The sequence below is a fragment of the Phyllobates terribilis genome, unplaced genomic scaffold, assembly GCF_046119375.1.
Source record: "Phyllobates terribilis strain yellow unplaced genomic scaffold, ASM4611937v1 Scaffold_11__3_contigs__length_659146591, whole genome shotgun sequence".
Classification (NCBI taxonomy): Eukaryota; Metazoa; Chordata; class Amphibia; order Anura; family Dendrobatidae; genus Phyllobates; species Phyllobates terribilis.
In genome coordinates this window covers 201,288,952-201,303,764 of record NW_027362771.1, presented here as the reverse complement: position 1 = coordinate 201,303,764, position 14,813 = coordinate 201,288,952, and the positions used below count along the sequence as shown (strand labels likewise).

Below are 14,813 nucleotides of genomic sequence, written 5' to 3'. Positions count from 1 at the left end.
AACTTTCTCTGATTGCTGTTGCCAGATCAGCTTTGCAGGTTGGAGCCTTGTCATGGACCATTTTCTTCAACTTGCACCAAAGATTTTCAATTGGATTGAGATCCGGGCTATTTGCAGGCCATGACATTGACCTTATGTGTCTTCTTTCAAGGAATGTTTTCACAGTTTTTGCTCTATGGCAGGATGCATTATCATCTTGAAAAATGATGTCCTCATCTCCAAACATCCTCAGAATTGATGGGATAAGAAAACTGTCCAAAATGTCAATGTAAACTTGGGCATTTATTGAAGATGTAATGACAGCCATCTCCCCAGTGCCTTTACCTGACATGCAGCCCCATATCATCAGTGACTGTGGAAATTTGCATGTTCTCTTCATGCAGTCATCTTTATAAATCTCATTGTAACGGCACCAAACAAAAGTTCCAGCATCATCACCTTGCCCAATGCAGATTCGCAATTCATCACTGAATATGACTTTCATCCAGTCATCCACAGTCCACGATTGCTTTTCCTTAGCCCATTGTAACCTTGTTTTTTTCTGTTTAGGTGTTAATGATGGCTTATGTTTAGCTTTTCTGTATGTAAATCCCATTTTCTTAAGGCGGTTTCTTACAGTTCGGTCACAGACATTGACTTCAGTTTCCTCCCATTCGTTCCTCATTTGTTTTGTTGTGCATTTCCTGTTTTGGAGACATATTGCTATAAGTTTCCGGTCTTGACGCTTTGATGTCTTCCTTGGTCTACCAGTATGTTTGCCTTTAACAATCTTCCTATGTTGTTTGTATTTGGTCCAGATTTTAGACACAGCTGACTGTGAACAACCAACATCTTTTGCAACATTGCGTGATGATTTACCTTCTTTTAAGAGTTTGATAATCCTCTCCTTTGTTTCAATTGACTTCTCTCATGTTGAAGCATGATTCATGTCAGTCCACTTGGTGCAACAGCTCTCCAAGGTGTGATCACTCCTTTTTAGATGCAGACTAACGAGCAGATCTAATTTGATGCAGGTGTTAGTTTTGGAAATTAAAATTTACAGGGTGATTCCATATTTTTTTCCTCAGAATTGAGTGATTCCATAATTTTTTCCCTCTGCTTGGTCTGAAAAAAATTACCCTTACTGAGTAGCAATTTTTTTTTAATCTTGATTTCTTTTAGTGTTTCTTAAAGCCCTTTAGTTGCCATTTGAAATTACTTTAGTTTTGTGCCATGTCTGTGATCTGCTTTTTTTCAACAACCTTAAACAACTGAATGAACATCCTCCGAGCCCGGTGATTCCATATTTTTTTGCCAGGGGTTGTATATGACGGCTGGACGGCTGTTCTGCAAGCAGTGGTTGAATTATTTGAATCAATTTGGGCGCCCTGGGATTATTTTGGGGCTTAACACAATGGATAATTCTTTTATAACTCCCCCTATTTCCTTATTCTCTGTGTGTTTGTTTCTTTTGTCCATTGTCAATCCTTGATTATGTTATAGATTGAACATGGCTGGGTAATAGAATCTAGTATTAAGTTGATTGCTTATGTTGTGGGTTTGCTGAGATTTGGCTGGTAGTTGTCTTCTGGATCTTAGCTGTTTATACACTCCCATGGATAAAAACTTCATTGAGTTTTACTCTGCCGTACACACTTCATGTGAATGTTGTTTGTAATTTTTATGGAGATTTTTGAAAAATTACAGTTTAAAAAAAAAAAATTATGAATGATGAGATGCTGGCTTTGTCTATCAAAAATGTAACATAAAGATTATACCAAGAAGGTTTGTGCTGAAGTAAACATATATGCCCTCTAAAAAAAATACTTTTATTTTTATACTATTTAAAACACACCCATGCCCGTGTATATAAAATACAGAATATTTCTATAATTGTCAGAAATTCAATAATGGCACATCTCCTTGAGGAGGATAATTGCACCAAGATACAGCAAGGACTTATATAGCTCTAATATGCCTCTAATATGATCCTGCCTGACGCGGAGGTTGGCACCGTAATAACGCTTTTTGGTACCCCCACTCACCGGCGGCTGTCCCTACCTGTCCCTGTTACACCCTACGGGGTGAACTAAACATGATATAGAAAGGTGACTGCCTAATCTAATACATAGATATTCCTAGTATACAAATGATAAAAAATACATAGATAGACAAAGATCAATTGATACTTATCTTTCATTCAAAGTATGCCTCGACGCGTTTCAGCCATCAGCTTCCTGCAATATACATCATGTAGCTTTATCATTCATTGACATAGAATCCCGGTATCGGCCTCCTGATGAACCTAATGATGGGGAAACGCGTCGAGGCATACTTTGAATGAAAGATAAGTCTATCTATGTATTTTTTATCACTTGTATACTAGGAATATATATATATTAGATTAGGTAGTCACCTTTCTATATCATGTTTAGTTCACCCCGTAGGGTGTAACAGGGACAGGTAGGGCCAGCCGCCGGTGAGCTAGGGCGCCAAAAAGCGTTATTAGGGTGCCAACCTCCGCGTAAGGCAGGATCATATTAGAGGCATATTAGGGCTATATAAGTCCTCGCTGTATCTTGGAGCAATTATCCTCCTCAGGGAGATGTGCCATTATTGAATTTCTGACAATTATAGAAATATTCTGTATTTTATATACACGAGCATAGGTGTGTTTTTAAATAGTATAAAAATAAAAGTATTGTTTTTAGAGGGCATATATGTTTACTTTGGCTTTGTCTATACACAGTAAATCAAGTGCCAACTGCTGCTCTTATAGAAGGTGGGGTGTCCCACTCTTACACAGGGGCCTACCAGGGAATTTACCCATTACCCTGGGGGCCAGTCCAAGTCTGATAGTATTAGTCTTATTTCCAGTCATTTTATTAAAAATCATCATGTGGTGATTGATTCCTGGCAATTATGCACAATAAATATCTACCTATCTTGTTAGGCATTTCTCATGTCAAAAATTTTTGTTATTAGCTGTTACAGGACCCTCACAAATTAGCATAAGTAAGGGTCCGCAGTGCTTACGGAGATTCTGCAGTCCCTTTATTGTTTATCCAGACACAATGGCATCCTCCTTCATTTGACTGTGCGTCATTCTACAGATCAGCTCCATGCAATACATAGGCCATTAAGTGTTTTCCCGTACCCATATTCTTAGCTATATGTTATATCTGATAGTATTACAAGGTTATATCCAGCTTTCAGAATGTAATATCATATTGACAATACAAATGGATTAAGTAAGATCAGTTGAATTAACTGGTTCTCCTCTCACATAGGAACTAGGGAAGAGTTGGGAGGAAGTACAGTCTGAAGATGACCGGGAATTGGGAGACGGCAATGATGAGTATGACTCCATCTGCAGTACACTGATGAGGACTTCAGCGTTTTCTGAAAGCTAACATATGTTCTGTTTTAGGGACTGGTCTGACTGGGAGGAGCACCCTATGTCTGCATTTTGTCTGTTTTGTGAAAACCAAGCTGACACAACTGAGAAACTTCTTATTCACATGAAGGTAAGACAGTAGTACACCTGTGGCTTAAAATGATGGCTCTAATCCAGTCCTACAACGTGGTGGGGAGTAAATGCTACAAATGAAGTGCTTGGCATCTCACATGAAGAAGTTTTGTATGATGAACCAGTCAGCGACACCTAAGCTGTAGGACAGAGGGTTAATATGGAAGGTAGGGAATTAATAACAGCCCACAGGCCTGCCATCGGTATTTGCCTATGATAGGCCATGCCAAAGGCTTGTCCTAACAGGTCTCCTATCAGTATACTGTATACTTGATTTCCAAGTATATAGTAAATTTTAACTGCTTTCATTATAAAGTAATGAATAGACCGCTGGTGCTGCTTCAAAAGCAAAATAAAAAAAAAAACTGCCAAAAAAAAAACGTCGACATACACTACCGTTCAAAAGTTTGGGGTCACCCAGACAATTTTGTGTTTTCCATGAAAACTCATACTTTTATTTATCAAATGAGTTGCAAAATGAATAGAAAATATAGTCCAGACATTGACAAGGTTAGAAATAATGATTTTTATTTGAAAGAATAATTTTCTCCTTCAAACTTTGCTTTCGTCAAAGAATGCTCCCTTTTCAGCAATTACAGCATTGCAGACCTTTGGCATTCTAGCAGTTAATTTGTTGAGGTAATCTTGAGAAATTTCACCCCATGCTTCCTGAAGCCCCTCCCACAAGTTGGATTGGCTTGCTGGGAGGGGCTTTTTGCGTACCATACGGTCAAGCTGCTCCCACAACACCTCAATGGGGTTGAGATCTGGTGACTGAGATGGCCACTCCATTACAGATAGAATACCAGCTGCCTGCTTCTTCCCTAAATAGTTCATGCATAATTTGGAGGTGCTTTGGGTCATTGTCCTGTTGTAGGATGAAATTGGCTCCAATCAAGCGCTGTCCACAGGGTATGGCATGGCGTTGCAAAATGGAGTGATAGCCTTCCTTATTCAAAATCCCATTTACCTTGTACAAATCTCCCACTTTACCAGCACCAAAGCAACCCCAGACCATCACATTACCGCCGCCATGCTTGACAGATGGCGTCAGGCACTCTTCCAGCATCTTTTCAGTTGTTCTGCGTCTCATAAATGTTCTTCTGTGTGATCCAAACACCTCAAACTTTGATTCGTCTGTCCATAAAACTTTTTTCCAATCTTCCTCTGTCCAATGTCTGTGTTCTTTTGCCCATATTAATATTTTCCTTTTATTAGCTAGTCTCAGATATAGCTTTTTTTTTGCCACTTTGCCCTGAAGGCCAGCATCCCGGAGTCGCCTCTTCACTGTAGACGTTGACACTGGCGTTTTGCATGTACTATTTAATGAAGCTGCCAGTTGAGGAGCTGTGAGGCGTCGATTTCTCAAACTAGAGACTCTAATGTACTTGTCTTGTTGCTCAGTTGTGCAGCGAGGCCTCCCACTTCTGATTCTACTCTGGTTACAGCCTGTTTGTGCTCTCCTCTGAAGGGAGTAGTACATACCATTGTAGGAAATCTTCAGTTTCTTGGCAATTTCTCGCATGGAATAGCCTTCATTTCTAAGAACAAGAATAGACTGTCGAGTTTCACATGAAAGTTCTCTTTTTCTGGCCATTTTGAGAGTTTCATAGAACAAACAAATGTAATGCTCCAGATTCTCAACTAGCTCAAAGGAAGGTCAATTTTATAGCTTCTCACATCAGCCAAACCATTTTCAGCTGGGCTAACATACTCATGCAAGGGTTTTCTAGAGTTTTCTAAACATCCATTAGCCTTCTTACAAAGTTAGCAAACACAATGTACCATTAAAACACTGGAGTGGTGGTTGTTGGAAATGGGCCTTACACCTATGTTGATATTGCAATAAAAACAAGACGTTTGCAGCTAGAATAGTTATTTACCACATTAACAATGTATAGAGTGCATTTCTGATTCATTTAATGTTAGCTTCATTGAAAAAAAATGTGCTTTTCTTTCAAAAATAATGAAATTTCTAAATTACCCCAAACTTGTGAACGGTAGTGTATTTGGTACCAATGCATCTGTACAGCCCATAAGATACAAAAACCTCATGGTAAAAAAAAATGTCTATAGTCAAATTGTGTTTTTTTACATTGCTTACCCCCTCCCCCACCACTGAAAAAGAGGAACAAAATAATACACTATATGAAACCTCAAGTGAGTCGATTGAAAAAATACATTTTATTTAGAAAAAAAAAAGTTTCAAAGATGGGAAAATAAAAAAGCTATGCCTCTTTGGATGTAAGACAAGAAAGAATAAAAAAAAGACTTGATCAATTACTGTTTTTAAGCCCAAACAAGGTGGTGGTTAAGGGGTAAAGCACAGCGAATATAGCCACAATTATGACCTCCCGCTTGTACTGACAGTGAATGTGCTCTGGAATTGGCGATGCACTATAAATGAATGACGTTTCAGAGAATTAAGACTTAAACTGTGTTTTCTCTCTGCCTAGGACTCTCACCACTTTGATCTTCACAAAATAAGAACAGATTTGGGTAAGTAAAATATGTGTAAAGTTAAATGGATTGTGTTTTTTGTAAATATATTAGAGAGTACAGGTAAATGTTATCCTTAGTAAATCTATGGTTTAAAGAAAACAACTAATTAGAATAAATCCAGATTTCAATACTGATTTAAGCCCTTAAGGACCATTTTTTTTCCATCTTTACACTTCATATAAAATAAGCTCTGGAGACAGATTCTCAGGGAGATCTATGTCCCGACCCATAGATCTTAACAGCTCATTTACATATTATGAAAAATGTGTAATACTCTGGAATAAGACATCGGATCACAGATATCAAGGTATCATTTTATTCAGCTTTTCATGACCTACATGCCCATATAGACTGCTTAGGAGGGTTGATCTTAATGACAGATGCTCTTTAACTTTTTATATATTTCCCTCTACATAGCCATGCTCTGTCTCGCAGCCACTGGCACTCGCTTCTATTGTACAGCTCTGAGTTGTGAATACACTGTCAAGGCCACAATGAGATGATGACCTGGAGCTGTATATTTATACACTACTCCAGTACCTATTGGGTCCTCCTGCTGAGTTTCCAACTCTTTGATTTTGGATTGTTAGCCATGTATATATTTTACTATGTGCATTTTCAGAAGAGGGTGTGGAAGTTTTGAGTTAAAGAGTTATTAAATGTTTGCAAACATTTTTAGGTATTTTGGTCCTTTCAGTTGCCTGCAGACCTGTACTCCATACTCCACTCAGGTGTAAGCACTCTCAGGGGTCTTTTGAGAGATCATTAAGGCCTCAGGATCCAGACCCCCACCAATCCACAGGCAATTAAAGGGACAAGAAAATGTTTTGCAAATGTTTAATTACAATTTCAGAAGCACCCACTAGTTGTCATACTGGGACAGTGTAAATTACAATCAAGGTTTGGGTACAAGGCTTATCTATTGTTACCATATTTCATAGGTGCGGCAAGCGCCAGCCAACAGAAAATCAGTACGAATATGATAGTAAGTCATTCCTAAGGAAAGAAAATAAAATACTCTAGTTCTAACGGAAATGTGCAGGAGAATTCAAGGAGAACTGAAAAAGCTGACAAGCTCCACTAAATGCAATGTGATGAATGCATTCAATTTACATTGATATCTTTTGTGACTGCTCTTGATATGCTTAACTGACTTCTAGCAATACAAGCCCTGATTTCACTGACTTGTATTGTTTTGTGCTTGACAGGACTGAAGTTTTATCAGCAAGTCAAATTAGTGAATTTTATTAGAAGGCAAATCCATCAGTGTCGATGTCATGGCTGTCAAGAAAAGTTTCAGTCAAAAACAGAATTAATAGCTCACATGGAAAAAGACAACCATATCGGCATTTTTCCAGAGAGATCATTGTGGGATCAACCTCAGTAAGAATCCAACATTTGGTATTGTCTTGTACAAAAGCTGACCTGTCAATTCATCATGACTTTATCTTATTTGCTTTGAGCTGGGTTCACACTTGAGTTGACGAATCCTCAAACCGATGACAAAGTGCATCTGTCTTCATCACTTTTGTCATTATTGTTTTTTTCCCTACAGGATATGACATTACTTCTTTTTTTAAAGACGCACTTGACTATTCGACACAATCCAGTTGAAAATGTCACACAAATGAGCGCTCTGCAGACCATTAAGATCAGGTCAGGGGCATTTTTAGCTTTTCTGCTGCCTGAGACAAAAATTTAAATGCCACCACCAGCAATAAATGGTGTATACAAAACCATATGCCAGCAATGAATTATATGTATACATAACTATAAACCATTAGTGAATACCCCACATACAGAAATGTATACCAGCCGAGTATAAACTACTTTATATGCTAGCGGCATAGTGTATAGTTTATACTCTGTGGTTCAGTTGTTAGCACTGCAGCGTTGCAGCACTGGGGTCCTAGGTTCCAATCCTGCCAAGGACAACATCTGCAAGGAGTTTGTATGTGCTTCCCTTATTTGCGTGGGTTTCCTCCCACACCCCAAAGACATACTGATTAGAAATTTATTATGAGCCCCAATGTGGACAGTGATGATGCTGTCTGTAAAATGCTGTGAAATTAATGGCGCTATATAAGTGAGTTAAATAGCTAATCAAAATAAATAGTAGCGATTAAACCATAACTATAGAATAAAATGCAAAGCTAAATGAAAAAATAAATATATAGATAACAATATACCAGCAGAAAATAGCTCATATAACAACTATATACGAGCAGTGAATAAAACACATACCCAAATGAAAAAAAAAATATCCAAGGTAGCCTTTGTCCTCCCTTCCCCCAGGCAGAATAGGTCGAAACACCTAGATTGGTTTGCCAAATGTTGAGACTGTCCCTGCTTGAGCTTTTTATTATACACACTGTTAATTGTCAGGCACCCTATATTAGATTGGTATTATTTTTTGTCTGGCACTGTATATTAGGTGGGTATTACTTTTGTGGTTGGCACTACAATCACTGTATATTAGGTGGGTATTACTTTTGTAGTTGGCACTACAATCTGTTGGCACTATCATGTAGATAATGTTAGACAAAACCATGGCCCTGTAGTGCCAACACTAGCCACATGGTAGTACCAGCCACAAAATAATACCACCTAATATACAAAGAAAAATTAAAGATAATATACAATGCCAGCCACAAAAGTAATACCTAATAAACAGTGCCAGCCATAGTTTGTATAATATCACTCAAAATAATGCAAACCGGTTCCAGCCCCCACTTTCCGTACCTCCTCTTCTGCACCTCCAGACCTCCTGTTCCTGCTTCCTCCCTTCCCCTTCCTTCCCCTTTCCTTTCCCTTTCCCTTTCCTTTCCTTTCCCTTTCCCCCCCCTTTCCCCCTCTTTTTCCCCCCTTTCCCCCCCCCCTTTTCCCCCATTTTCCCTTTGCCCCATTTTCCATTCCTTCCTGTCCAACTGCTTCCTCCACTCCTTGGCTTGCCTTCTCTTTCCACTTCTGGCTCGCATCATCCTTTTTTTCTGGTTTTCTTCTTTTCATCTTTTATCCTCCTAATGTGTAAGGGTTGAATGTACAATTTGACTGGACTTCCTCACCCGCTAATAAAGGGTGACTTAGCTAGTAAATGAGCTTATCAATCGACCCAGTAAGAGATGGGGCTACCTGGAATTCCTCTTATGTGCTCCCCAGTGGCAGGCAGCGCAAGCAAGCCTTGGAATTTCCTAGGGAGACCTAGCTCCCCTGCAGTGCATTTGGGAACATTCTCAGGGGCCAAGCAATAAGTAGAGCAGATTGCAGTGCCAGCCTGTGTGCTGAATAAAATGATACCTTGATATCTGAGATTCGATGTCTTATTCCAGAGAAATCAATCCACTTTTTTAAATATTTAAATTAGCTGTTCAAGGCTATTGGCTGGACACTGATCTGCATGAGACCCTGCCCCCAGAGATTATGAAAATAAAAATGAATGTAAATGAGAGGGGATATTACCAGTGTAATGCTATTAAGTGAGATCACAATTAACACAGTACAGCAGGGTTAAACCTTGTCTAATTGCAAACACATTTGCTGTGGTGTCAGCTCTGCTGTGCTGCCTCTACCCCCCCCCCTATACTGGCTGCCTGTGAGATGGAGGCTGAAGCACTATAGAATAACATCTGCAGTGCAGATGTGTTAGTACAACAGAGCCTACACTGTAATGAGACAGAGTTCTCTTCTGTTGCACGGTCTTAGTTCTGATCTCGGTACCAAGCTGTGAGATTGAGATCAGACTATCAGTCATTACATGTCTTACACTGGTAAGGCCCGATTTCATATTAAATAAGCTTGAGGCAGATTCTCTGAAAGATCTATATCCTGCCCGTAGATCTTAACCGCTCATTTGCATTTAAGAAAACCGTGGATTTCTCTGGAATAAGACATGTAAGACATGACATAATATATATCAAGGTATCCTTTTATTCAGCTTCCTATGATGTGCATGTCCATATAGACAGCTTAGTGGGGCAGGTCCTACTGACAGATTCCCTTAAAGAGAGAAGAAATGCTTTCAGTGTGTCACCATTCAATCGGAAACCGTTTTCCACTGGAAAATTTGTCCTCATCCCAAGCATGGGTCTGCTACCAGCATGGGTCTGTTGAGATACAGTGCATGGGAACCATCTGGATGGACTGAGCATATTTATAATAAATATTTGATCCTATGCGGACCCTTATCCGCATCCTCAGCGTTCTGTCTCGGAATGGGAAAAGTTTTGCTGATAAATTACCCTTTCTTAGGAGTACATAGCTCCTAGAAGCCTATATTGTTAATAGTGCATTTTGTACAGTGGGAGAAATAAATATTTGATTCCTTGCTGTTTTTGTAAGTTTGCCCACTGACAAACACATGAACAGTCTATAATTGTAAGGGTAGGTTAATTTTAACATTGAGAGATAGAATATCCAAAAAAAAATCAAGAAAATCACATTGTATAAATTAGATACATTTATTTTCAGTGAGAAATAAGTATATGATCCCTCTGGCAAACAACACTTAATACTTGGTGGCAAAACCCTTGTTGGAAAGCACAGCTGTCAGACTTTTTTTGTAATTGATGGTGAGGGTTACGCACATGTTAGGAGGAATTTTGGTCCACTCCTCTTTGCAGATCATCTCTAAATCATTAAGATTTTGAGGCTGTCGCTTGGCAACTCGGAGCTTCAACTCCCTCCAGAAGTTTTCTATGGGATTAAGGTCTGGAGACTGGCTAGACCACTCCATGACCTTACTGTGCTTCTTTTTGTGCCACTCCTTTGTTGCCTTGGCTGTATGTTTTGGGTCATTGTCTTGCTGGAAAACCCAGCCACGACCCATCTTCAATGCTTTTACTGAGGGAAGGAGGTTGTTGGCCAAAATCTCGTGATACATGACCCCATCCATCTTCCCTTCAGTACGATGCAGTTGTCATGTCCCCTTTGCAGAAAAGCACTCCCTAAGTATAATGTTCCCCCCCTCATGCTTCACGGTTGGGACTTTGTTCTTAGGGTTGTACTCATCCTTCTTCTTCCTCCAAACACGGCGAGTTGAGTTAATGCCAAAGAGCTCAATTCTTGTCTCATCTGACCACAGAACCTTCTCCCAATAACTCACAGAATCATACAGGTGTTCATTTGCAAACTTCAGACAGGCCTGCACATGTGCCTTCTTGAGCAGGGGGACCTTGCGGGCATTGCAGGATTTTAAACCTTTAAGGCGTAATGTGTTACCAATGGTTTTGTTGGTGACTGTGGTCCCAGCTGCCTTGAGATCATTAACAAGTTCCCCCCTGTGTAGTTTTTTTTTTTTTAAATTTCCTACAAACAAGACAATGTAAATAGTGAGACATACAATCCCTGGCAAAAATTATGGAATTGCCAGGCTCGGAGGATGTTCATTCAGTTGTTTACTGTTGTTGAAAAAAAGCAGATCACAGACATGGCACAAAACTAAAGTCATTTCAAATGGCAACTAAAGGGCTTTAAGAAACACTAAAAGAAATCAAGATTAAAAATGTGGTACTCAGTAAGGGTCATTTTTTTCAGACCAAGCAGAGGGAAAAAATTATGGAACACTCAATTCTGAGGAAAAAATTATGGAATCATGAAAAACAAACACACAAAAGAACACTCCAGCACATCAATAGTATTTTGTTGCACCACCTCTGGCTTTAATAACAGCTTGCAGTCTCTGAGGCATGGACTTAATGGGTGACAAACAGTACTCTTCATCAATCTGGCTCCAACGTTCTCTGATTGCTGTTGCCAGATCAGCTTTGCAGGTTGGAGCCTTGTCATGGACCATTTTCTTCAACTTCCACCAAAGATTTTTAATTGGATTGAGATACGGACTATTTGCAGGCCATGACATTGACCTTATGTGTCGTCTTTCAAGGAATGTTGTCACAGTTTTTGCTCTATGGCAGGATGCATTATCATCTTGAAAAATGTCATCATCCCCAAACATCCTTACAATTGATGGGATAAGAAAACTGTCCAAAATATCAATGTAAACTCGGCGATTTATTGAAGATGTAATGACAGCCATCTCCCTAGTGCCTTTACCTGACATGCAGCCCCATATCATCAATGACTGTGGAAATTTGCTTGTTCTCTTCATGCCGTCATCTTTATAAATCTCATTGGAACGGCACCAAACAAAAGTTCCAGCATCATCACCTTGCCCAATGCAGATTCGAGATTCATCACTGAATATGACTTTCATCCAGTCATCCACAGTCCACGATTGCTTTTCCTTAGCCCATTATAACCTTGTTTTTTTCTGTTTATGTTTTAATGGTGGCTTATGTTTAGCTTTTCTGTATGTAAATCCCATTTCCTTTAGGCAGTTTCTTACAGTTCGGTCACAGACATTGACTCCAGTTTCCTCCTATTCGTTCCTCATTTGTTTTGTTGTGCATTTCCTGTTTTGGAGACATATTGCTTTAAGTTTCTGGTCTTGACGCTTTGATGTCTTCCTTGGTCTACCAGTATGTTTGCCTTTAACAGATTTTAGACACAGCTGACTGTGAACAACCAACATCTTTTGCAACATTGCGTGATGATTTACCTTCTTTTAAAAGTTTGATAATCCTCTCCTTTGTTTCAATTGACATCTCTCGTGTTGGAGCCATGATTCATGTCAGTCCACTTGCTGCAACAGCTCTCCAAGGTGTGATCACTCCTTTTTAGATGCAGACTAAGGAGCAGATCTAATTTGATGCAGGTGTTAATTTTGGAAATGAAAATTTACCGGGTTATTCCATAATTTTTTCCTCAGAATTGAGTGATTCTATAATTTTTTCCCTCTGCTTGGTCTGAAAAAAATGACCCTTACTGAGTACCACATTTTTTATCTTGATTTCTTTTAGTGTTTCTTAAAGCCCTAAAGTTGCCATTTAAAATGACTTTAGTTTTGTGCCATGTCTATGATCTGCTTTTTTTCAACAACATTAAACAACTGAATGAACATCTTCCGAGCCCGGTGATTCCATAATTTTTGCCGGGGGTTGTACTACATTTCAGTTGAGTTAATTTGAGGCATTTGTAGTGCATGTAGTAAAACAAATTCTTACCTTATGACATTCGTGGATTATAGGTATGAATCGAGCATTAAATGTTGAAATACCCCCCGTGTATTTTTAGGCTGATCTCTCACCTTCCTCATGATCAAGGATACCCCATGAGGTGAGATTTTGCATGGTGCCCCAGATCGATGTCGATTGACAGTCATTTTGTATTTCTTCCATTTTCTTACTATTGCACCAACAGTTGTCTCCTTCTCACCCAGCGCCTTACTTATGGTTTTGTAGCCCATTCCAGCTTTGTGCAGGTTTGTGATCTTGTCCCTGACATCCTTATAAAGCTCTTTGGTCTTGCCCATGTTGTAGAGGTTAGAGTCTGACTGATTAATTGAGTCTGTGGACAGAAGTCTTTTATACAGGTGACTATGTAAGACAGTTGTCTTCAATGCAGGTAGCGAGTTGATTAGGAGCATCTAACTGGTCTGTAGGAGCCAGAACTCATAATGGTTTGTAGGGGATCAAATACTTATTTCTCACTACAAAAAAATTATTTAATTTATACAATGTGATCTTCTTGATTTTTTTTTTGGGGGGGGGGATATTCTATCTCTCAATCTTAAAATTAACCTACCCTTAAAATTATAGACTCTTCATGTCTTTGTCAGTGGGCAAACTTACAAAAACAGCAAGGGATCAAATAATTATTTCCCCCACTTTATGTAGATATTAAAGAAACATAATTTTTTATTAGTAGCCTGTTAATAGCTTTAATTTGATAATCGTGCATATGATATTTGCTTACCAGGATAAAACTGGGAAGAGGCACTACATACCCCTAAATAATTTTTTCTGGCCCACTTTTCTTATTATAACTTTCCATACTGAAAACTAGTATCTCCAGTTTAGTGCAATTTTACATTGAAGAGATTAATTCATTTTATCAATTAACATCTTAAAGTCCTATGATGGATATATCCGTCATGTGGTTTCCCGAACAATGATGGACCTTGTGGGTACTGCCCAGTGTACCCATGAGATCGCCACTGGAACCATGCTCTAATACATTGTGAAGTGACCTCTAATACCAACAGTTTACCCTTTAGATACCGCAATTAATAGTGACTGCAGAAGTTTGACATAAGTGGGGGATCCCTCTGTTCTGTCAAAAGCACCTCAAGATGCAATTGTAGGCGACTAATATATTATCATGGCAGCTGGGGGGCCTAAAATTGGCCCCCATGTCTGCTAAGGTATTTGCCTACTAGGCCCTGCAAGTTAACACATACAGATTATAGTGCTCTTTAATATTATCTATTCCAAAGCATTACACAAGCAATAACACAAAAATCGCTGTTTACAGTACCCTAATGGGTCACAAAAGGAAACCTATGTGTTAAAAATTGGTGGATTTGCCTTTGTTTTCCACCCCCAAAAATGTCTAAAAATTACAAATTACAAAATGTGTACCCTAAAATTCTACAAATACAATTGATCACTCGTCCAGCAAATAACAAGCCCTTACACAATTGTATCGGCAACAAAAGAAAAAAAGATGCCGCAACTCAAAGTTCGCCTTTATTCCCCAACGAAAATGTTTTATTGCGTAAAAATAAAAAAAAATAGATAGGTATTGCTATATTCATCCATACCCCTTGAATATTTCCCACAATGTAATTTTACTGTAGGGTAAGCAGTACAGATGAGCAAAAATATTTTTAAGGACCATGTCAGTATACATTGGCGGTCATACTTCCTTAACATTTGAATGCCGGGATCTCTTGCTTCTAGAAGGT

General features: G+C 39.0%; 1 protein-coding gene across 1 annotated transcript in view; it reads left to right on the top strand.

Moving 5' to 3' along the window:
- The window catches only part of ZNF277 (zinc finger protein 277), an 86,337-nt gene that overhangs the window by 67,686 nt on the left and 3,838 nt on the right, over window positions 1-14,813 (top strand). Inside the window, exons 8-11 of the mRNA XM_073651966.1 lie at window positions 3,270-3,337; window positions 3,410-3,506; window positions 5,965-6,007; window positions 7,219-7,393. Coding sequence (XP_073508067.1) covers window positions 3,270-3,337; window positions 3,410-3,506; window positions 5,965-6,007; window positions 7,219-7,393 — 383 coding nt within the window. The remainder of the gene's footprint in view (window positions 1-3,269; window positions 3,338-3,409; window positions 3,507-5,964; window positions 6,008-7,218; window positions 7,394-14,813) is intronic.